General features: G+C 50.2%; 1 protein-coding gene across 3 annotated transcripts in view; it reads right to left on the bottom strand.

Moving 5' to 3' along the window:
- Positions 1-27,206, bottom strand: part of GALNT14 (polypeptide N-acetylgalactosaminyltransferase 14) — a 215,694-nt gene that overhangs the window by 23,241 nt on the left and 165,247 nt on the right. For all 3 annotated transcript variants that reach the window (XM_070798931.1, XM_019970475.2, XM_070798930.1), the window contains 6 exons: positions 22,758-22,825; positions 20,352-20,417; positions 20,104-20,225; positions 12,185-12,272; positions 11,380-11,464; positions 8,153-8,256 (listed from right to left, as the gene is read on the bottom strand). In XM_070798931.1, the coding sequence (XP_070655032.1) occupies positions 8,153-8,256; positions 11,380-11,464; positions 12,185-12,272; positions 20,104-20,225; positions 20,352-20,417; positions 22,758-22,825 (533 nt within the window). The remainder of the gene's footprint in view (positions 1-8,152; positions 8,257-11,379; positions 11,465-12,184; positions 12,273-20,103; positions 20,226-20,351; positions 20,418-22,757; positions 22,826-27,206) is intronic.

Genomic DNA, 27,206 nt, shown 5'->3' with positions numbered 1-27,206 from the left:
TTATCCTACGCATATCTACACCACGACTGCAGGATAACGCTGTGCATCCTCCCAGGACGGGGAGCCAGGCCCAGTGACTCACAGGTTTATGCTGAAGCCTCTGGGAAAGCCTTGTGATCCCAAAGCCCCAGGCAGTGGGGGCCATAGACCGAGGCACAAAGCAGCGGGCTCTGCAGGTACCGCCCTGATCCTCCACATGTCAGCAACTCCTGCAAAGTCATCACTTTCTCGTGTGAAGGAGCAAAAAGACAATGTAGGGAGTTTGGGGGAGGAGGTGGTTCTTGCTGAGTCAGCACCCGCATAAACTCCCAGATGACAAATGTCATGCAGACCTAAATCCGCTCTGAATTCCAGGCAGGGAGATGTGTAATTATTCCATCCACACTGGGGGTGCTGTTACCTTATTTTCTTTAAACTTCAGATTAATATTTGGGAAGAAACTGCCCTCCTCACCCTCTCTCTGTTCTCAGCTCTTCCCTTCTATCTCCACATCGACCGATCAGTAGCTTTACCAGTGCTCATAAAACCCCAACCCTTCACCAGAACCAATGTCCACTGACAAGCCGTGATGGTGGACAGGAGTTCAGGCGAGAGGAGACAGCTCCCTCCCCAAGAATCACACCAAATCCTCTGCCACTTCTCAGCCACACAGGTCAAGGCTGGAATTTCCTTTGATAGCCTGGTTTCTGGACAAAGGCAAAGGGGGCATTAGATTTGCTCTACTTAAGGCAGTAAGCCTGTATTAAGTGGATCCTCAGGGACTGTACACAGATATCTTTTATCTAACAGCATCAGCCACTTAGCACTGGACAAAGTGAAATCTTGTGAGGACAAAGGGATTGGGGTGGATCAGATCAGATCAGTCGCTCAGTCATGTCCGACTCTTTGCAACCCCATGAATCGCAGCACACCAGGCCTCCCTGTCCATCACCAACTCCTGGAGTTCACTCAGACTCATGTCCATCGAGTCAGTGATGCCATCTAGCCATCTCATCCTCTGTCGTCCCCTTCTCCTCCTGCCCCCAATCCCTCCCAGCATCAGAGTCTTTTCCAGTGAGTCAACTCTTCACATCAGGTGGCCAAAGTACTGGAGTTTCAGCTTTAGCATCATTCCTTCCAAAGAAATCCCAGGGCTCATCTCCTTCAGAATGGACTGGTTGGATCTCCTTGCAGTCCAAGGGACTCTCAAGAGTCTTCTCCAACACCACAGTTCAGAAGCATCAATTCTTCGGCGCTCAGCCTTCTTCACAGTCCAACTCTCACATCCATACATGACCACAGGAAAAACCATAGCCTTGACTAGACGAACCTTTGTTGGAAAAGTAATGTCTCTGCTTTTGAATATGCTATCTAGGTTGGTCATAACTTTCCTTCCAAGGAGTGTCTTTTAATTTCATGGCTGCAGTCACCATCTGTAGTGATTTTGGAGCCCAGAAAAATAAAGTCTGACACTGTTTCCACTGTTTCCCCATCTATTTCCCATGAAGTGATGGGACCAGATGCCATGATCTTCGTTTTCTGAATGTTGAGTTTTAAGCCAACTTTTTCACTCTCCACTTTCACTTTCATCAAGAGGCTTTTGAGTTCCTCTTCACTTTCTGCCATAAGGGTGGTGTCATCTGCATATCTGAGGTTATTGATATTTCTCCCGGCAATCTTGATTCCAGCTTGTGTTTCTTCTAGTCCAGCGTTTCTCATGATGGGCAGAAAGAGACAGTTGCCCATAAGTCCACAGAGACAAATGCGATGACAGAGATTTTCCTTTCAAAAAATCTTTACGTTCTTTGGGCCACTTGGCCAGAAACCTCTGTTTTTATTTTTTAATGAGTCCACAGACTTGAGTAGAAGCAATCTTATTGAGCCACAAAGGATAGGCTTGAACCTGTGAGCAAAACTGTGCTTCACATCACTGGGGACAGTCAGGGCTGCAGCCAGGCTCCCGACTTCTGAGGGGTAAGCACAGGCTCACCACGGTCACCACGGGCCATCCAGCGAGTGTCATGGCACACACCCTTTACCTCTCCACCATGCCTCTGGAAATGGGTGGTCTTAAGGGACCGCACCTGGGCCTGGGGCTTAGCAAGCAGCCCCACCTGGGGGGAAAGATGACTTTTCATCAGACCTGGATGCTCTTCTCAGATGAGGCCACTTCTCTTCTCCTGAGCCCCTGAACCTGTAAAGGGTGAGGCCGAAGAGAAAGCGGGAGGGATCCACTGTCGCTGCAGGTCTGACAGGGCGCTCCTCTGACAAGCCTGCTCACGCAGCCCAGAAAGGAAGCGGGCGGCCCTGGGAGCTTAATGGTTTCCACTGCTGCCCTAACAAATTACCACACCAGCCTGGGGGGGCAAGGGTTGGTCAGGCCCTCTGCCAAGGGTCTCCCAAGGCCAAAATCAGCAGGATCGGGCTCCTGTCTGGGGGCTCTGAGGCTTTCCAGTTCACTCAGCTTGTTTGCAGAACCCAGCTGCTCACAGTCGTGGGACTGAGGTCCTCTCTTCCTTGCTGGCTGTAGGTCAGGAGCCCCCTTCTTCCTTTTGCGTGGTCCCTTCCTCGTCACACCTGGACGATCCTTCCCAGGCTGTGAATCTCTCAACTGCTTCTGCTCCATCTCCTCTCTCTCCAGTCAAAGAAAGTTCTCTGCATTAAACGGCCCACCTGATTAGACTGGGTGCCCCCAGATAATCCGGGCTGCTGGCCTAGCTTAGGATGCAGTAGCCATCTGCAAACTCAGTGAGGGAAAGTAACTTTTCCAGGGACACGCAGCCAGGGACGACCACAGGATTCACAAGTAGGCCTGTCTGACCCCACAGCCCATGTTGACACACACGTGACCCTCCAAGCCTGACACAGCCTAACATCCCTGACTACATTCTGGGGATGGGGGAGGTGGTGGTGGCGGCTCCTCTCTGGGACCCACCTCGTCTCTCTTTCCTCAGTATTGTCTGTTGTATCTGCTGTGCTTTGGAAACCACCCACCTCCATTTTAAATCCAGAAATCCCATATTCTCCCCTCATATATGTACCAAGGCCTCCACTTTGGAAATGTACACCTCTTCCCACCATGCACGCACACACACACACACACACACACACACACACATACACAGAGACACACACACATACATGCATGCATGTGCATACACACACACACTTCTACTGGGCAATAGGTTCCTTTCATCTCTAAAGATCAAAAGCTAAAGTGAGTAGATGTATTAGATATTTTTCATGTATCCTGTGTTATGCAAATTGGAGTTTAAACATCCAATATTAATGCAAAACAACTTCTGGGGGAAAAAAAGGCTAAAAGCCACATTTCCCTAAAGCCTTCTTCTATGCTGAACTGCAGATGTAATTATCAACACTCTTCAGTTCCTCTTAGAAATGCTTTGTGGGAATAATGGCACCAGGGTTGGCTGCTTGAGTGCATAGCAGGGCTGGCATTCAAGTGGCTGCTGAGGTCGCTCCCAGACGATGAAAGTGAGATGGGCGGGTGAGGCAGCATCCCACTGAGGATGGTCCCAGTCACCCTGGCTGGAGCCTTGTCCAGTGATCTCATGGGCTTTTGTGCTGTGAAATCAAATCAATGCAACAAAAGCAACCACATCTGAAACACACAAAAATTTCATGTCTTGGGAAAGAAGAGATATCTCTTCCTGCTGTTATTCCCCACAAAAAGAGATATATGGATCAAAGGAACAGAATGAAGAGCCCAGAAATAAACCCACACACCTATGGTCAATTAATCCTCAACAAAGGAGGCAAGAATACACAATGGAGAAAAGATAGTTTCTTCAGTAAGTGGTGTTGGGAAAGCTGGAGAGCTGCATGCAGATCAATGAAGTTAGAACACATCACACACAAAAATAAACTCAAAATGGCTTAAGGACTTAAGTATAAGACATAGCACCATAAAACTCCTAGAAGAGAACATAGGCAAAACATTCTCTGCTATAAATAGTACCACTGTTTTCTTAGGTCACTCTCCCAAGGCCAAAGAAATAAAAGCAAATACAAACAAATGGAACCTAAGCAAACTTATAAGCTTTTGCACAGCAAAGGAAACCACAAACAAAATGAAAACACAACCTGTGAACTGGGAGAAAGTATTTGCAAACAATGTAACCAACAAGGGCTTAATTTCCAAAATATACAAAAAGCTCATATAACTTGATATATAAAAAAAAAAAAACTCAATCAAAAAAGGGGCAGAAGACCTAAACAGACATTTCTCCAAAGAAAGCATACAGATGGCCAACAGGCACATGAAAAGATGCTCAATATTACTAATAATTAGAGAAATTCAAATCAAAACTACAGTGAGGTACCAGCTCACACTGGTCAGAAAGGTTATCATCAAAAAGTCTATAAATAAAAATGCTGAAGAAGGGGTGGGGAAAAGGAAACCTTCCTACACTGCTGGAAGGATTGCAAGTAGGTGCAGCCACTATGGAGAACAGTATGGAGACTTCTTAAAAAACTAATAATAGAGCTATTATATGATCTAGCAATCCCACTTGAGGACATATATCCAGAAAAGATGGAAAACTCTAATTTGAAAAGATCATGCATTCCACGTTCACAGAGGCACTATTCACAATATTCAAGACATGAAAACAATGTAAATGCCATCAATAGACAAATGGATAAAGAAGATGCGGTGCATATATGTACATACATCTATATACAGATAGAGAGAGAGATGTATATAGATATAGATACACATAAGGAATACTACTAAGCCATAAAAATAGAACGAAATAATGCCATTTGCAGCAGCATGAATGGATCTACCAATTAACATACTAAATGAAATGTCAGACAGCAAAAGACAAATATCATATGACCACATATCATAGATGTGGAATCTAAGAAAATTATACAAATGAACTTATTTACAAAACAGAAATTGATTCACAAACATAGAAAACAAACTTATGGTTAACAAAGGGGAAAGTGGAGAGTGGGGGAAGGATAAATTAGGAATTTGAGATTAATATCTATACATAACCATATATAAAATAGATAGCCAAAAAGGACCCACCATATAGCACAGGGAACTATATTCAATATCTTACAATAAGCTATAATGGAAAAGAATCTCTAGGTATATGTATAACTGAACCACTTTGCCGTATACCTAAAACTAACACCGAGCTTCTGTGGGTCGTGGCTCAGACAGTAAAGTGTCTGTCTACAATGTGGGAGACCCGGGTTCGATCCCTGGGTCGGGAAGATCCCCTGGAGAAGGAAATGGCAATCCACTCCAGTATTATTGCCTGGAAAATCCCATGGACAGAGGAGCATGGTAGGCTACAGTCCATGGGGTCGCAAAGAGTTGGACACGACTGAGCGACTTCACTTCACTTTTAAAATTAACACAGTATTGTAAATGAACTATACTTCAATTTTTCTTTAAAAAAAAAAAAAGCATTGCTTTTTCTGGCTTGTAAAATGCTATAAAAAAAATGTCCAGAAATGACTTTTAAAGTGCTAGGAGCTGGCTCTAACAAATGGAATGTTGGAATTGGGGGAAACAGTATTTCCTGTGATAGCTGTCTGCAGGGTTCTTTTGTGTGTGTGTGGTTTAAAACATTTTGTGATGATTATAAAATGTCTCTCCCACACCTCCCCTGAAGTCTCTCTCTACTTTCCTGTTCCAATCAACACTTGTTAATGCCAGGCCACTGGGAAGCCAACTAGAGGGGATCACCCTGGATGTGAGCAGATGTGTGCCAACATTGCTATAGCGAGATGGTACTGGTAGGCTGAGGCTTCCCAGGCGGCAGTAGTAGTAAAGAATCTCTCTGCCAGGGCAGGAAACATAAGGGATGCGGGTTCGATCCCTGGGTCGGAAAGATCCCCTGGAGGAGGGCATGGCAATCCACTCTAGTATTCTTGCCTGGAGATTCCCATGGACAGAAAGTCTGGTGAGCTACAGTCCGTAGCGTCACACAGAGTCAGACATGGCTGAGGCGACTTAGCACAGACGCACTGGTAGGCTGGACCAGAATGTGACATCATTGAAAATAACATGCTGCCTGCATCTACACGTGGCTGCCGTGGTAAGGAAGGATCACACACACTTTGTGAGGGTCCACAGGGCAGAACACGGCCCAGCAGATGGAAGCTGGGCTCTGGTTTGACTTAGAAGATTTACTAACAATTCAACACAAACATTCTCAATGACAGAACTTGCCAGATTGTGAAGCAGCAAACACATCATCATAAATAGCATTCGAGCGGACACTGGATGACTGCTATCTATCAAAAGGGCTGTAGAAAGGATTCCATGAACGGGAAGAAAGGCTAGAGCACACCATGAAGAATCATGAGACGTACTGTGAACATCAGGACACCTGACGGGCTCTGTTCAGAGCGAGACAGATCTCGTCCCCATTGAGAACACCAAGGGCGTGCCTGGCTCCAAGTCCTCCTGGGCTGGTGCAGGGAGATCCCACCTCGAACTCCACTCCAAAGACCCTCATGGGATCCCAGGACTGAGTCCCAGGCAGGATATTTGGTGTGTAGGAGCTGGGGTTTTCTGCTTTGTTTGTGGAGTTTCCAATCTGGCCCCCATATGGCAGGAGATGGATTTTTCTGATGGATTTCTCTACACGGCCCAGTTTGGGAGAACAGATGCCGTTGGTCAGGCCAATAGCCATAAATTTAAGGGAAATAACTCTTGGTGACTGAGGAAGAAAGCCATAAAGCAGCCTGGAGGCAGGGACAGGAGAAAACAATGGCAGAGGACAATGCATGGCATTACCACTGAATGCCAGGATGAGCCCCATGGATCATTCTCCTGGCTCGCACCACTGCTCGGGGGTGACTGTGCCAAACACACTCCCTGGTGTCCAGAGAGGGGGAAGGAGCCCTGACATCCCAGACTCTTACTCTTCCTCTCCTCTGGTTTATTCATCAAATAGTTACTGAAACGTCCTTCGCACCGTACGGAGCTTGCCAAACAAACAGACCAAGTCCCTGCTTTGTACAGCTTACATACTGGTCATCTCTTAGGTCTCACTTGCTGGAGGGAAGGAACAGTAACTAACACAGACTGTGTCCATATGGTGCTCGGAGCTTTTACAGACTTACCTGCGTGGATTTCCACAACAACCCCCAAGCACCCGTGTATTACACTTCTAACACATGAGGAAACTGGAGGGTCAGTCAGTGTCATCAGCAAGACGGAATGGGTCTCTGACTACTTTCTCCTGTATCTGTATATGGCAGCCCTATGCCACTGCGGCCACAATTGGCCATCTGTTTGCACAGTCCGCTATCTATGGGGTCGCACAGAGTTGGACACGACTGAAGCGACTTAGCAGCAGCAGCAGCAGCAGCAGAGCCTGGAACCCAGCCCCTCCATCCCCTTCACTCTGCATCGCTTTTCAAGAAAAGGTAAGGGCAAGTTGCCTCCAGGGCTTCTGTAGCAGTCACCCAGTTGTTCTTATTGTTCAGTCACTCAGTCCTGTCCGACTCTTTGTGACCCCATGGACTGCAGCACGTCAGGCTTCCCTGTCCTTCATTATCCCCTGGAGCTTGCTCAAACTCATGTCCATTGAGTAAGTGATGCCAACCATCTTATCCTCTGTCACCTTCTCACCCTCAATCTTTCCCAGCATCAGGGTCTTTTCCAATGTGTTGGCTCTTCGCATCAGATGGCCAAAGTATTGGAGCTTCAGCTTCTGCATCAGTCCATCCAGTGAACATTCAGACCCTCCTCATTAACCCAGGCTATACCCCTAGAGCAGCCAACAGATGTGATCCAGATGTTAGTGGCAGTGCTTTCAACCTTCCTCATGCTTTTATCCCCAGTCTCCTTCCAACTCTAAATTTCCAAAGTTCAGCACTCCTAGCTCGGGTCTGCCCCCAGCCCACCCTCGGACTTGGCACTCTTCCTTGGTCTTTCTGACTTCTGCATGTCAACTTCTCCCTAAGAGTCCCCTGGGCATGTTTCCCTGGTCCTCAGCATCCACGTGGCCCCAATCTCCTTTCCTCCCCACTTCCAGCAACCCCTCCTCTGATGCCCCACATGGTCTTCCCCCAAAGGAGTGACCTGCTGCCCATCTCCCTGGCCCTCATCACAGGCCCAGGTGATCCAAGGACACACAGACCCCTGGCCAGGCCCCAAGATGCAGAACCAGGGACTCACCGAAGTTCTCCCCGCCCCAGATGTCCATATCCATGTCGTATTTCCCCAGGTAGTAGAACCAGGATTTGTCCATCACAAAGAGCCCTCCAGCTATGATGGGAGTCCTGTAAAGTTGGAAGGAAAAGAGAGGGTCAGTCAAGGGTGGGGGACCATGGTCATGTTCTTTGGCCCTTTCGGTCCTGATGTTGAGGCCATATTCTTCCCGTTTCTGCTCCTCTTCAGAAAGACCCACATATGGCCCACTTACCCCAAACAAGAACACACTCTGGGACTTTTCCCATTGACTGTAAATCTACTGACCCTGCAGACAGGCTAATTTGTTCATCTGCACACCTCCTGTGGGGGGATTTCCGAATTTGCTCAGAAGTCCAGCCTTCCCTGCCTCTCTCACAGGCCCTGCCCAGTGGGGGTCTCCTGGGAGCCCCACAACAGAGGGCAGGGACTGTGGGCCACTGACAGGGCACAGAAGAGGGGCTGGGGCAGCACTGTGAACAGCACTTCTGTTTCTTGAGACTGGTCTCTCTCCCCTCCCACCCCTTCCCCCCTCTGCTACAGATTGAATTATATGCCCTGAAAAATGTGTTGGGGTCTTAACCCGCAGTGGGCTTCCCAGGTAGCGAAAGTGGTAAAGAACTCGCCTGCCAATGCAGGAGATACGGGTTCAATCCCTGGGTCAGGAAGATGCCCCTGGACCCCAGGAGGAAAGCATGGCAACCCACTCCAGTATTCTTGCCTGGAGAATCCCATGGACAGAGGAACCTGGTGGGCTATACAGTCCATGGGGTCGCAAAGAGTCAGACACGACTGGAGCAACTTAGCACGGATGCAACCCCCAATACCTCAGAATGTGACCTTATTTGGAGAAAAGGTCTTCACAGAGGTGATAAAGCTAAAATGAGGTCATGGGGCTGGTCCCAATCCAATAGGACTGGTGTCCTTATAAAAGGAGATACTCAGTCACAGAGACAGACATGCACAGAAAGAAGATGAGGTGAGGAGACACAGAGAGAAAGTGGCCCTCTGCAAGCCCAGGATGGGGTCCGGCACGGCCCTCAGGAGGAAGTCATCCTGATGACACTTCAAACTTGGACTTCTGGTCTCCAGAACTCAAGACAGCACATTTCTATGGTTTAAGCCACACAGCCTGTGGCGCTCTGCTGCAGCAGCCTTCATCTTCATTCTCTTTCCTTGGGGACCCTCCCCACCTCCCCTCTCTTTGACTGCTGAGAGAGATTCCAAAGAAGCTACTTGGAATAGAAAGGGCTGCAGAATCCAGTCAAACAACTCAATGAGCACAAGGACGGGTATCTGGGCTGGGGGTGGAGGGCGAGCCCCTGGGACTAGGCCCCTCATTCAGCGGGTCCAGAGAAGAGAGCTTTATGTCAAACAGTCAGTTGATACGGAGCAGGTCAGAAGCTTGGTCTCCCAATGCCATGACATCCTGCTGTCCTCTGACAACTGGAAACATTTGTCCTCTGCTGAGCAGAGATATTCCCACAGGAATAGAACCGGCCCTGAGAAGCCCACCCCTGGGACAGAGAAGGGAAACCAGAGCCACCCTGTCCTTGCCTCGGCCTACTGCTGCATCAGGTGACTCAGGGAGTGTAGCGAGTACCCGAGGCACTGCTGTGCTGCATGGCCCTCAGGATGATCAGAAGGTCCTGCTCTCCCTCGAGGAACAAGGGCACTATCTGGTGTGCCACGTAGCTCCCATCTCCCTCTCAGCATCACTGCAGATCATGAAGGCTGGAGGAGGGAGGAGGGGCCAGCTGGTGCTTGCGACAGAGGTTCCACTGCAGGGGTCTCCCAATCTCCACTGTCTGTCTGTCACCACTCAGTTCTTCATAGCCCTTTAGGTCTCTATTTGACTTAAGTTAGTTCATTGAAAGGGCTTCCCTGGTGGCTCAGATGGTAAAGAATCCGCCTGCAATGCGGATGACCCAAGGTTCAATCCTTGGGTTGGAAAGATCCCCTGGAGAAGGGAATGACAACCCACTCCAGTATTCTTGTCTGGAGAATTCCTTGGACAGAGAAGTCTAGCAGGCTACAGTCCATGGGGTGGCAAAGAGTCGGACGTGACTGAGCAACTTACACACACAGTTCAATGAGAATGATAGGACATTTATTCTATGCAGGCCCCCAGATGCAGAGGTGCCCCCCAGGAGCCCAGGGCATCTCGGCATTTCCCCAGAAGGAGCAATTCTAGTTCCCTGGTCTTCTCGCCACATCCTCAAGCAGTTGCTGGCCTCCTGAGGCTCCACTGGAGACAGATAAGTTTTGGCTTGGAGGTTCCCAACAGGCCTGGGACACGCGTACTCTCCAGTCTTAGGAATATCAAGGCCACACACAGGATGCTGAGACCATTACATGGACGGCCAAGCCTTCAGATGGGCCCGAACCCCAGGCAGCCATCAGGCCACTGTGCTGTGGGTCACAGTGAGGGCTGGAGGTGAGAATGTAGATCAGGACAGGGCCATCTACAGCACCACACAAGCAGCCCAGAGCTGACGCCCCTGTGGTGTTCTCACACGGGACACAGCAGTCATGTGTGTGAGCACGTAGCAGTGGCCACTCCTTGACAGCAGCCCCTACCCATAGCAATGGCTGACAACCCTCCTGGGCTGAATCCTGACATCCAGGACCTGGAGGCTAAGGAACCTTCTTTCCCCTTGACAGAGGCTCAACTGGGACCACGTGGAACCCTCCAATATTTAGCAGGAAGTGTAAGTACATCAGGGCTTCCCAGGTGGTGCTAGTGGTAAAGAACCCACCTTAGGAGTTCATAAGAGACATAAGAAACACAGGTTTGATCCCTGGGTTAGGAAGATCCCCTGGAGGAGTGCATGGTAACGCACTCCAGTATTCTTGCCTGGAGAATCCCATGGACAGAGGAGTCTGACGGGTTATGGTCCATAGTGTCGCAAAGAGTCGGACATGACTGAAGCAACTTAGCACACACGCAGGTAAGTACATCATGGCAGATGTGAACGATGCTGAGCCAGTCCTCAGCACAGGTCTCCGCCAGCCCCCACCCCTCTAGCAGAAATCTCCACGAGGACAGAAACCTCCTAAAATAAGGGCAAAAGTGCTGTTGGCCTGGCAAAAGGTCCTCTTGGTTTCTGGCCAATCTTTTGAGCCTCTCCTATGGACAGCTTCCCTATAGCACATGACAGAGGGAAGGGCCAAGTGGTAATGAATCTTCCCACCCCACCCTTGCCCTGACTCACCTAATGGGCTCAGTGGGGTCCAGGCGTCGAGCCTTCTGCTCTGGTGTGAGCTGCTCCCACTGGAAGTGCAGGCTCCAGTCAAACCCTGAAACACAGCATCCACATGATTGACTCAGTCTCTCTGATGTACCTGCAAAGCTTGCTCATTCGGGCTCATGAACATATCCAGCTTCCCAGATGGTCCTGGGATAAGAGGTCTCACCCAGGCTGGTTGGCAACAGAGCTGCCTGATTTCCCTTCCACTGCTTCTTCTCTTTCTCCAGCCCCTCCTGACTCTCTGAGCCTTCTCTGCTTGGTGGACTTAGGGAAGAAGAGCAGAGGCTACAGAGTGGGAGTTGAGAGACCCCAAGAGTGGTACCCAAGGGGGACATGATGGACAATTTCATAGTGAGGCCCTTGGTCATGAGTCTTGAGAGTTGGGGGTGTAAGCAGGTCTGTGAGGGGTTGAATCACCCCCAGTCGGTCTTTGGGAGCCAGTGCTCAGCCCTGGGCACAACTGTGGTGGGCCTCAAGGAGAGAGAGGCGCCCAGTGCTGAGGTGTCAGAACAATGCAGGCCCCACAGGGCGGGGCGGAGCGGGGCCCTGCTTCCCTTCCATCTTCAGGCCCTGGGGTGACCTGCCCCCTCTCTGATCCTTCCATGCACAGTCCCCGTGGTCAGGGCCACCCTGCAGCTACTGACATTACAGGATGCAGGGCTGGAGGCTCCAGAAAAACCACTAGGAGACCTTTCCTCTCTCTCCCTTGGCAGCAATGACTAGGAGGAAAAAGTCCCTCTGGGCGAGGGCATTGGCTGGCCCCACTCACCCCCTCTGAGCTCTGAGGCTGACTCAATGTAGTTGAAGGTGTCCAGGTGAATGATGTCAATCACGGGGCACACCACCCGTGTGTAGTCCTGGAAAACAGAAGGCCCTCACTCAGATGGTGGCATCAGGGAGGCAGGCCTGGGATGGGGGGGTGGGGTGGGGCAGGGCCGCAGACTGGTTTCAGGGCCTTGACCAAGCACTTCCCCCTCTGCATTTCAACATTTCTCATGTATATAGTGGGCCATTAGACACTGTGACCTCTCCACAATGCCTACAATGCTAAGAGCCTTTCCTTTACTCCTGGGTGCCTTCTCATGGCCATCTAGGCATGGTGGGGACACGGGGAGGCTGGCTGGAGTGTGCTGCTCACTGAGGAAACGGACATCAGGAAGAAGGGGGCCCTTCAGTGTCACGGGGCTCTCAGGAGGCAGTGGACACAGTCAGCTGGGAAGGTGACCTCAACAGCTCCCCTCACAGTGGGAATTTCCCAGTACTTAACTTTCTATGCCTATGGTTCATGGGCAAGTTGAGAATAGCATCGCCAGAGATTCTTAACTTCATTCGTCACCTGTGATACTCGAGTCCGTAACTTCAGCCCCGACTTTGCTCTTCACTTCCCGACTCAAGCAGATCCAGGACACCAGCCACCCCTCCATGCAGATTCACAAAGCACTGCAGTGGTGCCTTCACCAGCCTCCCCGCACACGTTCCTTCCCTTGGTTCCCTACTTCTGTCAACATGTCCCCCTTCCTCTCCAGCACGAACTTAAGAAGCCCCACCTCTGCCCATCAACTGGATCAACCCTGCTGACTGTAATTCTAAAACCGCTCCTCTGAATGGAACCTCTCTTTTATCCCCTCACCCCTGGAGTACAAGGCAATGGCAATGAACTCCTGGCCCTCCCCCTCCCCATTCTCACCCCTCTCCCTGTCATTCTACAGGTGGCTGACACAGTTGACTTTCAAATCTCACTCTGCAGCTCAACAGCTAAAAACCTGAACTGCCTTGAAAATAAGATTCAAACTCCTTAGCCCAGCATCCAAGACCATCAATAACAGGCCTGTATCTAGTTTCTGCTGGGTTTCCCAGGTAGCTCAGTGGTAAAGAATCCACCAGCCACACCGTAGGAGATGCGGGTGCAATCTCTGGGTCTGGAAGATCCCCTGGAGAAGGAAATGGCAACACACTCCAGCATTCTTGCCTGGGAAATCCCATGGACAGAGGAGCCTGGTGGGCTACAGTCCACGGGGTTACAAAAGAGTCTAACACAACTTAGCAACTAAACAACAATGAGCTTTCTAGGCTCGTCACTTGCTCTTTCCCCCAGGCTACCCTGCTGATAGGCAGCAAAGTCATCAAGGGGATAGTTTCAAAATGTGCAAGACAAATCTATCGGTTCTCAGGGGCCATCAAGGCATTACACGTAGTTTTAAAAGGTTCCTTACTGCTGGGGCTTCCAGGTGGCTCAGAGGTTAAAGCATATGCCTGCAATGTGGGAGACCTGGGTTTGATCCCTGGGTCAGGAAGATCCCCTGGAGAAGGAAATGGCAGCCCACTCCAGTATTCTTGCCTGGAGAATCCCATGGATGGAGGAGCCTGGTGGGCTACAGTCCACGGGGTCACAAAGAGTCGGACACGACTGAGCAACTTCACTTTCATTTCTTTCACTTTACTGCTGGGTGAACACGCCTATACTGATGTGGAGGAGGGGAAACTGGGCCCCAAGGGCAGGATGAATGAGAGTTCCAGAGCTGGGAAGAGCCAACAGGCCTGGACCAGCCAGGCAGTACCACTTTTCCAGTCCTCTGCCCCTCCCTGTCCTGGTCAGCATGGGCAGGCACTTCTGTTTCTCTTGCAGCGATTTAATTTCCTGGTTCAATCTCTCCCCTAAATGAGGCTGTCTTCTTATTTTAAGCTCAGAATCATTGAGTACCTGCCTTGATGCTCACAGACTTAATCTAGCCTCAGTTTCCATACAGGACTCATTCTGAGAGTGACAAGGTGCCTTTGAAGCCCACTGGCTCCCGCGGAAGGAAATGCTCATTTTCAGTGCATTGCTTCCCCCTCTAGGATGTACACAGATGCTTCCAGCACAGTCAGTGTCGTATCTGACTGGCTGCCACAGTGCTCTGGGGCCACTGCCATCGTGTGTCCAAGTGTGTACACACACTGCATGCACACACAGCCACCCCCACCCACACCACTATCTACACAGAGACACACCCCACTCCTGACTTGAAATCTGAAATGTTCTCAGAAGTTCAGAGACTGACTTTCTTCTGTGGGGCTGACAAAGTCCTCTTTTTGCCTCTGTCCGCTGAGTTTGGCCTCTGCAGCTTCACCGAATCCTTAGGTAGGTCCTTGTGCAGCAAAGGACTGACCTAGAGATATGCTTAGCCCTTGCCTTAGCCCTTGCCCAGCCCCTAAGAGGTATCTTCTAAGCCCTTGACTTGTTCTGCTTATAAGTGTCTCTGGTTACCTGGGAGCCCTGGGCTGTATCAGACTCTGCTGACAAGGAGATTTGTGGTGAGAGCCTTGGGCCATGTGGTACCAACTCAATTTAACCTCTGGAGGGGCATGGAGACTGTGGCAGTGATCAGTCACATCTACATGGCTGACTTCCAATAAAAACCCTGGACACCAAGGCTGAGGTGGGCTTCCCTGTTTGGCAGTTCTCCATGTATGTTGCCACATGTCCTGGTGGCAGGAATCAAGTGCTGCCCACACACCAGCTCTAGGATGATCATGCCTGGAACTCTCCCCATGCACCTTTTCCTGCTGCAGATTTTAATCCATATCCTTCTGTGGTAATGCACAGTAACCATGCGTATCTAGTGAATTATTGAACATGAGGGTGGTCTTAGAAACCCCAAACTGAAATCCTGTTTTGGTTTTCTAAAAACTTTCTCCTCAATATTTGGAAAGTGAAATGCAAAATAAAATGCTGGTTGCTTACTCTGGCCACAGACTTCCCCGGAAGCCACCCATGGGCACAGCCTCTAGGGCTACGACAGGCTCTTGGGTACTCTCCTGTGAGTTCTGAGGGTTTCTGCATGCATGCGTGCTAACTAGTTTCAGTCATGTCCGACTCTTTGTGACCCTATAAACCATAACCTGTCAGGTTCCTCTGTCCATGGGTTTCTCCAGGCAAGACTGGAGTAAGCCGCCAGGCCCACCTTCAGGGAATCTTCCCAACCCAGGGATCAAACTTGCATCTCTTAAATCTCCTGCATTGGCAGGCAGGTTCTTTACCACTAGCGCTACCTGAGAAGCTCTCTCAGAGCATTTCTATCCTTCTATTATTCCCATCACAACTTAGCCATGGCAACTTCTTGGTTCAGACACAATGGAGGGCCAGTTAGGCAGAGAGGGATGTTTAGGGCTAAGTGATGTGTGGAGCCAAGACCTTAAGAGAGAGCTGCAGGGGATGTTAGACATGACCTCTTAAAGCCAGGACACAAGCTTCTTGAATGACCTTGGGGGTCTCATCTGCTCCATTTTTGCATTCCCCAGCAGCCCCTGCCCACCCCCCAGTCCAGAGCCTGCTGGGCAGCAGGTGTTCAGTTGGCACTGGATGAAAGAGGGCAACTATGAACTCCCTCTGAGGACACTGTCAGTCACTGGAGACAGAGCAGGTGGGCCAATTATGGCTGAGCAACATGGCCTCGCCTTCTGTAGGCTCAGAGATGGATGCTGCTGCTGCTGCTAAGTCGATTCAGTCGTGTCCGACTCTGTGCGACCCCATAGACAGCAGCCCATCAGGATCCCCTGTCCCTGAGATTCTCCAGGCAAGAACACTGGAGTGGGTTGCCATTTCCTTCTCCAATGCATGAAAGTGAAAAGTGAAAGTGAAGTTGCTCAGTTGTGTCTGACTCTTAGCAACCCCATGGACTGCAGCCTACCAGGCTCCTCCATCCATGGGATTTCCAGGCAAGAGTACTGGAGTGGGGTGCCATTGCCTTCTCCAGAGATGGATGTATTCTCCATAAAGATGCTCAGATCCCCACAGGCTCATACCTGTGTGCCCAAGTGGCTATATCTTCAAGGCTAGGTCCACAGGTAAGCTTCAGCAGCATCTGGTGGAATTCCTGACAGATCCAGAACAAGGCCCTGCCCTCTCCCCCACACAAATCCAAGCCCACCCCCAACCCCCACTGAGAGCCAATGGCCATCAATCACCCCTCTAGTTATGTCTCTTCTTTCTCCACCGTAATCAAAACCACGTTGTGAATGGGCAGTCAAGGGACTTCCAGAGATGACTGTTCACTCATTGCATCCGCCAGCATTACTGGAGCAGCTACTATGGGTTAGGGACTGTGGTTGGCACAGAGATGATTAAGGCCTTGCTGTCTGGGGAAGGTGGTGCACAGGAGAGTAGAGGACGACAGTGCGGGGTCTCTGTTAGCCTGGAGGGAGGGATAGGGGAGCAGGAGCAGGGCCAGAGACCTGGGTTCCTATTCTGGTTCTGCCATGTAGGATACATTTGACCTTAAAGCAAAGCAGCATACTCTGAGGAGCTCTGCTTCTTCATCTATGAAGCAAAAACAATCTATAATTTGCAAAACTATCCTGCCTTCCTCACAGGGCTTTTGGAAGAAACAAGAGAGGAAAGCATGGGAAAGGGCTTTGAAGCTTATGTAAGCCATTATTTATATCAACTTGCCAAATGCTATTGGGATGGAAATTTCTTAAAATCTTTTTTTTTTCCTACTAAAGGAATATGTAGATAAGGAGAAGAAGGAAGAAGACTCTGTTTAAAGAAACCCAACAACGTGGTGCTTGCTTCAAGTATCATCAAGTAATTGAAGGGAAGGAAGGGAAATCAAGGAGATTTTCCATGTGGAAAACACCAGCTGAGGACAGCTTCTGACAGCTCAAACCCAGCCTCTCTCTTATCTCTATTTTCGAAAATCCCCAACTCCAATTACAGCTGAAAATTTCCACTTGCGCTCACAAGATCAAATCATGTCTTACTCTGAGATGAGACACATCCAAAGACATGGAAACAGAGGCTGACACACACCCACACTCCCCATCCAGAAAGGGGTGTCTCAGCAGAACCGTCTCATCATCAAGAGTCGGGGTCTGTAGGGGCAGGGCGGGACCACAGTCAGCGTTTGTCTGAGCAGTCCTCCACTATGAAAGCGTTAGGTCAGACAGCAATGGGGACTGGGAGCTTAGCCCTGGGAGCTGAGCTCACTCCTGGGACTCTATGACTCCTACAGGAGGATGGCTGTGCAGGTGAAGCTAGCCAGGGATGCACAAGAGGACATTTTTCAAAGAGGGCTTCTGAGGTGGGCTCAGAGCCACAGGGAAAGGAAGGGCCTCCAGGTTCATTAAAGCTGCCTGAGGATGACATCCTGCAGGGACACATCAGCTTGGATGTGGGACACAGATCCCACGCTTAATCACCACCAACCCAGGAATTCCACTCCTTGGTATGTCCCCTAAAGAACTGAAAGCACGTACTCAGGGGAAAACTTGCACATGAATGTTCGCAGCAGCATTATTCACAACAGTGAGAAGGCAGAAACAACCCAAATGTCCATTAGTAGATAAGTGGATAGATAAAATGCAATATACACTGTGCTGTGATATAATAAGAAATATATTTGGCCTTTGTTCCTCTTAAAACTCTTGGAAGTTCCTGACTAATTGGGGTGACAGGAGGGACTTCCCTGGTGGCTCAGAAGCTAAAGAATCTGCCTGCAGGAGACCTGGATTTGATCCCTGGGTTGGGAATATCCCCTGGAGAAGGGAATGGCAACCCCCTCAGTATTCTTGCCTGAGGAATTTCAGCAAGCTACAGAAATCCAAACAGAAGCTACAGTTCATGGGGTCACAAAGAGTCGGACATGACTGAGCAGCTAACACTTTCACGTTCACTTGGGGTGACAGGAACCTTTTTTCTTCTCATAATGAGCCTCTTTCATTATATCTAAGTTTATACTAACGAGGTGACTCTCTGAAGATGGAGGCTGGTTTATAGAGGAACCAACCCTCTGATTAAAGGGCTGGAAACTTCAGCCCCATCCCCAGCCCTCTCACATTTCTTTCCCCATTGACCTCCCCTCTTTCCACCCCCAAGGAGAGGAGAGACTGAGCTCAACTATGTAAAGAAGTCTCCATAACAACCCTAAACGACATGGTTTGAAGAGCTTCTGGATTGGGGAACTTAAGCAGGATGTAGATTCCTTTTATGTGGTCCATCCCCAATTCTTCCTCAAAACCCTGCCCAAAACAAGTGTTCAATAAATACCTGTTTGTTAATTTATAGTCAGGAAGCAAGCACATTTTCCTTCTATTCCAAGTGTATCACTTCCCACTGCATCTAGTTTCTTATTATCATTCCAAACACTTACTCTAGGATCACCAGGAGGTGATTGGTGCCCTCTTTGGGTTTGCAATCTTTTAGAAGAAAGAGAGAGCTAAACCCAGAGAAGGAAATTGTGGGACAATTCTTTCTGGGAGTGATCCTAGCTGGCCACACAGTCAGAAAAGTCTTCCTGGAGGAGAGGAGACATAGATGAGCCCTGGAGAGCAAGGGGCGGTAAAGAGGAAGGGAAGGGCATCCAGGGACAGGAAGGACTTGGTGGGAGATGAAGCACTGGGAATGTCGGGACACAGTCAGCGGGAGAGAACAGCCCAACTTTGGAAGAGTATTAGACCCGGGAGGCTGGCTGCATTTACAGATGGAGCACAAGGGAGAGAGAGCTTGGAAGGGCCTCCAGTGCCTGGTGAGGCCCCTCAATAGACTGGTCTGCTCATAACCTACCATGTCTCCATCCAGACCTCTTCACCATCACAAATGTATATGAGCCCTCCCAACTTTAGGGAAAGTGGCCATGCGATGGGTTGTAACATCCAGGCTCATGCGTGAGAACTCTGTACATCCAGCTAGGTTCTCTCATCAGGTGAACAAAGTTGGAAAGGATTTCTTAGTATTCTGAGCAGTTCACGTGTCTCAATTCTTCCATTGCCTGACACTGTCATTTTGCAGGTAGGAGTCAAGGAGTCACCTCGAAGAGTGAGAAGGGAAATAACCACAGCACAAAGCACAAAGGAGATGCTGTTGAGGCGACACTGAAGGTCTCAGGGCTGGTGGTACCAGCTAGGGAATATCAGTCCAAGTTATGTCATTGTCCCTGAAGCCGTACCCTCATGTGTGAAATGGATATGTTAAAAAATACCTGGCCTCCCACTTCACAGAGCAGCTGCACAGTCAGTAACTCGGGGGCATAATGAGCAGCATGAATGCCAGTCACAGACACTGGCATCTAAAAATGCAGGGCCTTCTGTAGATAGGGGTGGAGGGTGGATAGATTTTGGGGGATATAAAATATTGATGGGCGAATTAAAAAATTTTTTTTTCACTTTCAAGAAGAATAAGAGACACAGAGAGAGGAAGCAGACAGAGTTCTAGAATAACATAAGGGCAGACAGAGGCAAGGAATTCAGGTCTCTTGGCATCCAGCCCCCTGTGTCTTGGTCTTTGGCTGAAAGTGACATGGCTGGAGGTACAATGGCGGCCTCGGGAACTGGGTGACAAGGCCCTGTTAATTCTTCTGCCTCATTTTCACAAATGGCACTCATCGGGGCTCCCTTTCTGGAACCTTCTAACATCTGGGAAAAATTGATTCGGGCCGTTCTCTTGCCCAGGAAGCTGTGTGTGTCATGTCCCAGCTGTTGGTGCCCCACCTGCAGGGCTGCTGTAGGTGACACTGTGAGGCAAAGAAGACATCCTGGGCTTTGTTCCACCACTGTCTGCTGCGTGACCCCAGGCAGGCCGCTCTCCCTCAGTCTCTTCATCCATAAAATGTGCACTGCAATCTGCCCCCTGCTCCACTTCCCAAGGGGCTGTGGGTACATATGAAGTGCTGAGCTGGAGAAAGTGGGGGACACGGAACACACCTCACTTACCTCTTTGACCCTATGTAGCAGGGGCTGGAGCCAGTCCCTATTCACCTCACAGTGGCTGTCAAGGAAAGTCAGGGTGGTGCCCTGGGCGATGTCAGCACCCCGGATCCGGGACCGCACCAAACCTGCAGGAGGGACAATCGGCCAAAGGAGTGCCCCCACCGCTCCATCATCCAAGGAGACCACACTGAACACACACCCAAACGTGTCCCCACTCCCTGCCCCAGGCCCACTCAACAGTGCAGACCTACCTTGCCGCTCATTATTGCGTAAGCACTTCACCTTGGGCAGTTTGATGAGCTGTTTGCAGTCCTCGGCTACAAAGACAAGAGGTCACGTGATTGAGTGCCCGGGGCTGGAGGTGAACCAGCAGAGTAGGTGAGGCACCCTGCCTCTCATCCCCACCCCCAACCACACTGCCCTGTCCTGACTCCAGGGTACTGTGGGCTTTGGAAGGTGCTGACTGACCATGGCTAGCCACATACAGTATGGCCTGGTCTCTGCAAGGTGGCTGTAAGGGGGCCTCTGGAGAAGATAGTCACACACTGGCACTTGCGTACTTGCTAGAACACTGCCAGATGGTCACCTGGGGACAGTTCTCCTTTTCTATAGCTTATTTGAAACATGAGGTGGGAGTCTTGTTCACTTTGGTAGGGTTTAGGAAAAAGATGCTGAGAGGCCGGAGAATGGATGAGACAAACTATGGCGTTTCCTTTCAGCTCACGGACTCAATACAGGAGACCCTATTTATCAGGGTATCCCTCCAGTATATCCATCACACAGAGCTGGTTCAACTCTCCAAATGGGGGAAATGTGTGGGGCTGAGCAAGAGACCCATCCTAGGCACTCAGCCTGGGTTGTCCTGGCTTGCCTGCCTGCCCCAGCACTCTTCTGGCTCACCAATTCTTGGCTCTGAACTCCATTATCATAAGTTGTGGTTTTGCTTCACTGGTTTTACCAACCTTTAGCTTCTCTGCTCAGTTCTGGACTCTACGGAGTGACCACAAAGACTTACAGGGGCTTCCTCAGAGCCAGGTACTGCTCTAAGCACACAAATGTATCAACACATTTATATCCTCATATAAACCATATATATGTTATTGTTATCTCCATTCTATATGGAAACTGATGCATGTAGAGGCTAATAAGTTGCCCAAGGAACATAGCTAGTAAGTGAGCCAGTGACAGGTCTAGAATTTGAAGCCAGGCAGCTGGCTTCAGAGGTGATGCTCTAACCACTGAAGCTGTTCTGCTTCTAAGTAAATTCAGCAGTGTTCCCAATCTCCAGCCTGAGTACCAGCTACCTCCCGACACGATGAGTGGCTCCCTGCCTCCAACCCCTTCCACACTTGGGAAGGGAGAGCAGATCACTGAGTTTCAGAACTCAAGTCCGATCTGATCACCCTGAATTTGGTACATGACCCACTTGTGCATAACTCCCAAGCTCCTAAGGCTATCTTAGGTGTGTGGGTTTCCAGCCTTCCGACAGTAGACCCCTGTGTGGTACTGGCTCCTATGTCAAACTTTCAGCATCAAGGCTGGTATGGAAAGACTCCACTCCCTTGGGACTCAGAGCTGTCCCCAGAGGCCATCACCTGCATCCCCTGGTTCATCACTAAGAAGCGGTTCTGCCTGGATGTGGCTGACTGCCTGCAGCAGCACCCAGGCTGTGATGACAGCTCTTGGACAGGAATCAGCACTACCTGATTCCTACACACCTGAGCACTACATACCTGAAGTGTAACAACACTTCTGCAATGATCGTCCCTGTCAAACTGAACACACAGGTATCTGAAAACTCCCGCGTGCCTTTCTCGGGGAAGGTGGACTTGGACTGTGAACCTGGGTGGGACCCAGGTTCTTGGGCAGGATAGCTAGGAGATGGGTAATGACCAGTGGTTGGAAAGTTGGAAGGCAGCTGCTCACTATGTCATGGCCAAGTGATGGGATGTCCCAAAGAGAGAGCCCCCTGTTCCCCAACAAGTCCTGCCATGGGAATGAGAGGAAGAGGGTAGGTGACCTTGGCTCATGCTGGTGGATTATCAGAGCACAGGAGTCGAGATCTCTATTCACGGGTATTGCTTCAGGGCTCGGGGGCTCTTTGAAGGTGCAGTGTCTCTTCAAGTCCAGGAATGCATCAGCAGGTTGGGGGCAGTGAGACACACGCATACACATACCAACCCCATTGCATGTGTGTATAAGTCGCTTCAGTCGTGTCTGACTCTTTGCGACCGTATGAACTGTAGCCCACCAAGCTCCTCTGTCCATGGGATTCTCCAGGCAAGAATATTACCGTATCTTCCTCCAGGGGATCTTCCCAACCCAGGGATCAAACACGCATCTTTTATGTCTCCTGCATTGGCAGGCGGGTTCTTTATCACTAGCGCCACCTGGGAAGCCCACCGACCCCATTAAGAATCTACAATTCAGATCTGGTTAGGTCCTCAAAGACTCATAGCAGAGGACCTGAGACACTGTTTCCCTAACGTAAGGTTCATGTACTTCTTGATTCACAAGGACACTCCATGTCCTCCACACCTACGACAAACCCAGGCTTTCCTCCATCCCCAGGGAACTTGCAGGTTCACCTCTGCCCGCGACACAGAGCCTGGGAACAGACGCTTGTGTCCATAGCACAGGACAACCGTGGTACTTACGGTCATTGCTGAAGTCATCCACTAATATGATTTCCTGGATGAGATTCATAGGGGTGCGGTTTAATATGCTGTGAGATGGAAAGAGGAAAGATCACTGTGACTTCTGGAGTCAAATCTACGTATCAACTTGAGCTTTAAGTAGACGCCATTGTATCTGAAGAATAAAGACTCTAAGCAACCCAAAAACTTGTCCGGTCACATGCTCACCTTTGAGCCACTGGGATACAACTCTGCGTTGTCTTGGTGAATATCACAGCACCCACCTAGCACCCAGAGCTCCAGAGCCACACTCAACAACCCTCCCTCTCCCCGAAATCCTGAATCACACCAGTGACCCAGAATGTGCTGGTTCTCCTTGAAAATATCACTCAGATCACCTTCACTTCTTATGCCTCCATTCTGGTTCAACCTCTTTTGCCTGGTTTTTTAAACACATATTTTAAAAAAAATTTTATTTATTGGTTTTTGGCTGTGCATGGTCTCCTTTGCTGCAGGCAGGCATTCTCTAGTTGTGACGATCAGGGGCTACTTTTCCTTGTGGTGCACAAGCTTCACATTATGGTGGCTTCTCTGGGGAACACAAGTTCTCGAGTGCAGCTGGTTCAATAGCTGCAGCGCACGGGCTTAGTTGCTCCATAGCATGTGGGATTCTCCTGGACCAGGGATTCGAACCCGTGTCCCCTGCACTGGCAGCCTGATTCTTAACCACTGGACCACCAGGGAACAGACCACTGCCTGTTTATTTTGCAGTAGCCTGACCTGCTGCCAGGCCATCCTCCTGTGACCTTCAGAGTGAGCTGTCTGAAGCACAGATCTGATCTTCAATCGTGCAACTTCCCTCACTAACGCAAATAGAGAAGTTGACAAAAAGGCTCCCCACGATCTACACCCCAAACCCTCAGCACGCTCTTCAAGGCCTTTCCCAGGCTGGAGCCAGCCCCCTTTCCAGCCTCCTCACGCCCAGTGCCTTTGTCTGGAGACATCCTGCGTCTTACAACTGAGGCCGGTTCCCCTACTGCTGTCACAGTGTGAGATGCCCCTTGTCTGTTACAAGGACCCATTCAAATGTCACTTCCTCTCTAACAGCTTTCCAATCCACTTAGTGAGAATGAATTGCTTCCTCCTCCGGGATCCCTCAGCCGTTTGTATCTGAAGCTTCCTGCATCTCTCACGGCGGCCTGACTCTGAGGGCTGGTTTCCTGGCCCCTCCAGATGGTCACCTCCCAGGGGCAGTGGCCTCGTCAAGCTACTCTCTGTGTTGCCAGAGTGCAGCTGCACCTTAGCCCATGACCGTTCCCTCCAAGGATGTTTAGTGCACACCTTCTTTGTGCTAGGCACTGCGTACGTGATGCGGATCGAGGGAGACGTGAACCCGGCCCTCAGCAGCTGTGGTCTAGGAGCTACTTACTACAAGCTGTGTGAACTTGGCCAGGTTACTTTCCTGCTCTGTGCAGTAAAGTATTCCCATCCGTGAAACAGGGATAATGAGAGTAGTACCCATCATTCATAGGGCTGTAGGGAGAATTAAAGGGGAACGTTTCTAAAGCATTCAGCACAGCGTCTGCTGATAACAGTGATAAAAAGCTGTAACAATTATTACTGTTTTCTGGATCAGCGGTGGTTTTTGAACTGACTTCATCTCCCTTCCTGAGCTGGGAATCTGTTGCCTCCAGGCAAGACTAGGTTTCCGTGTTTATTCTGAGGCTCAGTCCTGACTGAGATGGCTGCATCCTGCTTCTCTAAACACACCAAACCGTGTGGTTCCTCGGAAACACTCCTGGCCCATGCCACCTGCCACAGGACATCCAGAGCCCCGTGTGTAGTGGGGAGGGGTTCAGATAGGCCTGGCAGAGGTGCTCACCAAGCCCTGTTTCTGGTGAGCCGTCCTTTCAAAGCAAGATGCAGAGACTTCCCAGGAGGAGAACTTCCCCTGGAGCTACCTTTATTTATGAAGCCTTAATTCTCACCATGGCAACTAGAGTGAGGTGGAGAGAGGAACCCCAACCCCAGCCCCTGAGCCCACTGCTGTTGGAAGGTGAACACCCGGAGAGCAGGAGGTGGTGCGAGGGGAACCTCACCACCATCATCGAAAGCAAACACGCCAAACTCAACAACCAGCCCTCCAATCAGAGGGTAGGGGGAGAGGGAGGCAGAGAGAGAAGGAAAACTTGCTGGAAGAATACCCTCTAATGAGGTTTGATTACGGCTGTAGCTTCTCACGCGATCTGCGTCCCCCTCCCCCTGAATCCCTGCCCGCTCTTTGAAATTCAAGAGTTCTCTTCTGTGAACATCAAAAGGTAAATCGCGTGCAGCTCTGCGCTGGTTGAACTGAGAGATGATTAGCGAATAAAAAATGTCCAGAGTGTAAAAAAGGAAGAAGAAGAAAAAAAAAGAACGAAATTGTCAGCAGTAAGTGCTAATTAGACTATTTCCTGGTAACACCTGGCTGGTTTTTGCTCCTCTAAACAGAGCAATTGGAGTGATGGGGTGGGGGGCGGTGCCGAAAAAGTGGCTCAGGGCTGGGAGGAACTGAGATGGGCAGGGGCTTTGGGCACCTGGGGTGGCTGGAGAAGGAGAAAGGTCAAGTCCAGCCCCGGGGACCTGGCTCAGGTCCCGGGTGGTCCCCCTGGGTCCTCTCTTCTGTACACCCTACCCTCATCCCTGCCACACAGACCCTGGGGGTTTGCACCTCCCTCTTTCCTTTGGTCTTACCAGTTCTCTGTCAGGACACCTCACCAGCCCCTCTGCAGCCACGCCAGTCCTCCTTTCTCTCCATGGCTCGGTTTTTCCCTTACTTCAACCCCACTGTGGCTGTTCTGTGCCCCTTCCTTTCACAGTCTCACAGGGAAGTGGGTGCTCGTCTCACAGGCACATCCCAGTCACTGGAGCCTGGGAATTATCCAGGAAATGGGTTTCCTATCCACAGCTCACTCTCTGCCAGAAGGTAGCTGCCCGCAGGGTCTACACTTTCTGCCCACTGCACCCTAACCACAGCTCCCCCCGCCCCCCGCTCCAGCCCCCCCGAGAGGAGGCTGGTTACGGCAGCGTGGGAGGCCACGCGGCCTCCACCATCTACCAGTGTGCGATCCTGAGAGGGACGCCGGGCAGCTCCCAGCTTTCATTTCCATCTGTAATTACATTTTCCTTGTAAAGGCAGGCGATATTAATACTTGACCTACTTCACAGGCTTTTGTGTGTATGAAATGAGGAAATGTATTTGAAATTGCTTTCTGAACTGCACGGGGCTCTATGCAGGCAGCATTTATCAGACGCTCCATAAATGCCAGCTGAATGAAGACCTGAGGCTGGTTGACAGTTGAGTTTAGTCATTCTGGAGTCAGGCCATCTTGGGTTCAAGTGCTGTGTCTGGGTTCAAGTGCTGTGTCTGTGTATCTGCCATTCACTAGCTGGAGACCTTCAGGAAGTATGGAACCACCAGCACAACTGCCTCAGCCGCAGGAAACACAGGAAACGAGCTTAGCACCCTGCTTGGCACGTAGCAGCCGCTCTTGGAATCTGGGGCTTGATAATTGTGACGATACTGTCTCCCTGGTGGCTCAGATGGTAAAGAATCTGCCTGCAGTGCAGGAGATCCAAGCCCAATCCCTGGGTCAGGAAGATCCCCTGGAGTAGGAAATAGTAACCCACCCCAGTATTCTTGCCTGGAGAATCCCAATGGACAGAGGAGCCTGGCAGGCTACAGTTCGTGGGGTTGCAAAGAGTCAGACACAATTGAGCGACCAAAACTTCATACTTCACACTTCACTTCTGGTTCTCAACGTGTGATCCTGGAGCTAGCACAGACTCATTGTCACCTGGGGACTTGTTAGAAACACAAATTCTTGGGCCCTACTCTAGATGTATTCAGTTGGAATATCTGGGGATGGGGCCCAGGAAACTGTGTTTTGACAAGCCCTCCAATTCTGATGTCCACTCAAGCTTGGGAGCCATGGCATTAGAACCCTACTGTCTTCCTGGGCTGGAGGTGCCTCATGGCACGTGCTGTCGCCCGTCCAGGCTCACTCTGTGCCAGGCATTGTTCCAAGGCCTTTAACCACCTGAACTCCTTCACTCCTTGCCACAATCATCTGAAGCTGTTATTAACAGTATTCCTGTTATGCAGAAAAGGAAACTGAGGCAGAGAGGTGAAGAGGTGCCCAGATGTCACACAGCTGGTAAGGACAGAGTGGGAATATCTATCTGGCCCCAGCATCCAATTTCTTCACCGCTTTAATCTGAGAGATTGCTCCTCTAAATCTAGATTATTACGAAAAGCCACAGCGAGGAGAATCAAGATATAAACTGGCCATGCTCCAGAGCCCCCATGGGAGGCAGGGGGCAGGAGGATGCCCCAAAAGGAAAGAGGAGGCCCTAAGTCTCATAAATATACAAGGACTCGTGGCAGCAGCAGTGAAGAGAAACTGGTGTTCAGGGCTTTTCTCTGTCCTT

The sequence above is a fragment of the Bos indicus genome, chromosome 11, assembly GCF_029378745.1.
Source record: "Bos indicus isolate NIAB-ARS_2022 breed Sahiwal x Tharparkar chromosome 11, NIAB-ARS_B.indTharparkar_mat_pri_1.0, whole genome shotgun sequence".
Classification (NCBI taxonomy): Eukaryota; Metazoa; Chordata; class Mammalia; order Artiodactyla; family Bovidae; genus Bos; species Bos indicus.
Note: the sequence above shows the minus strand (reverse complement) of the source record. Positions and strands in the feature narration are given on the sequence as shown.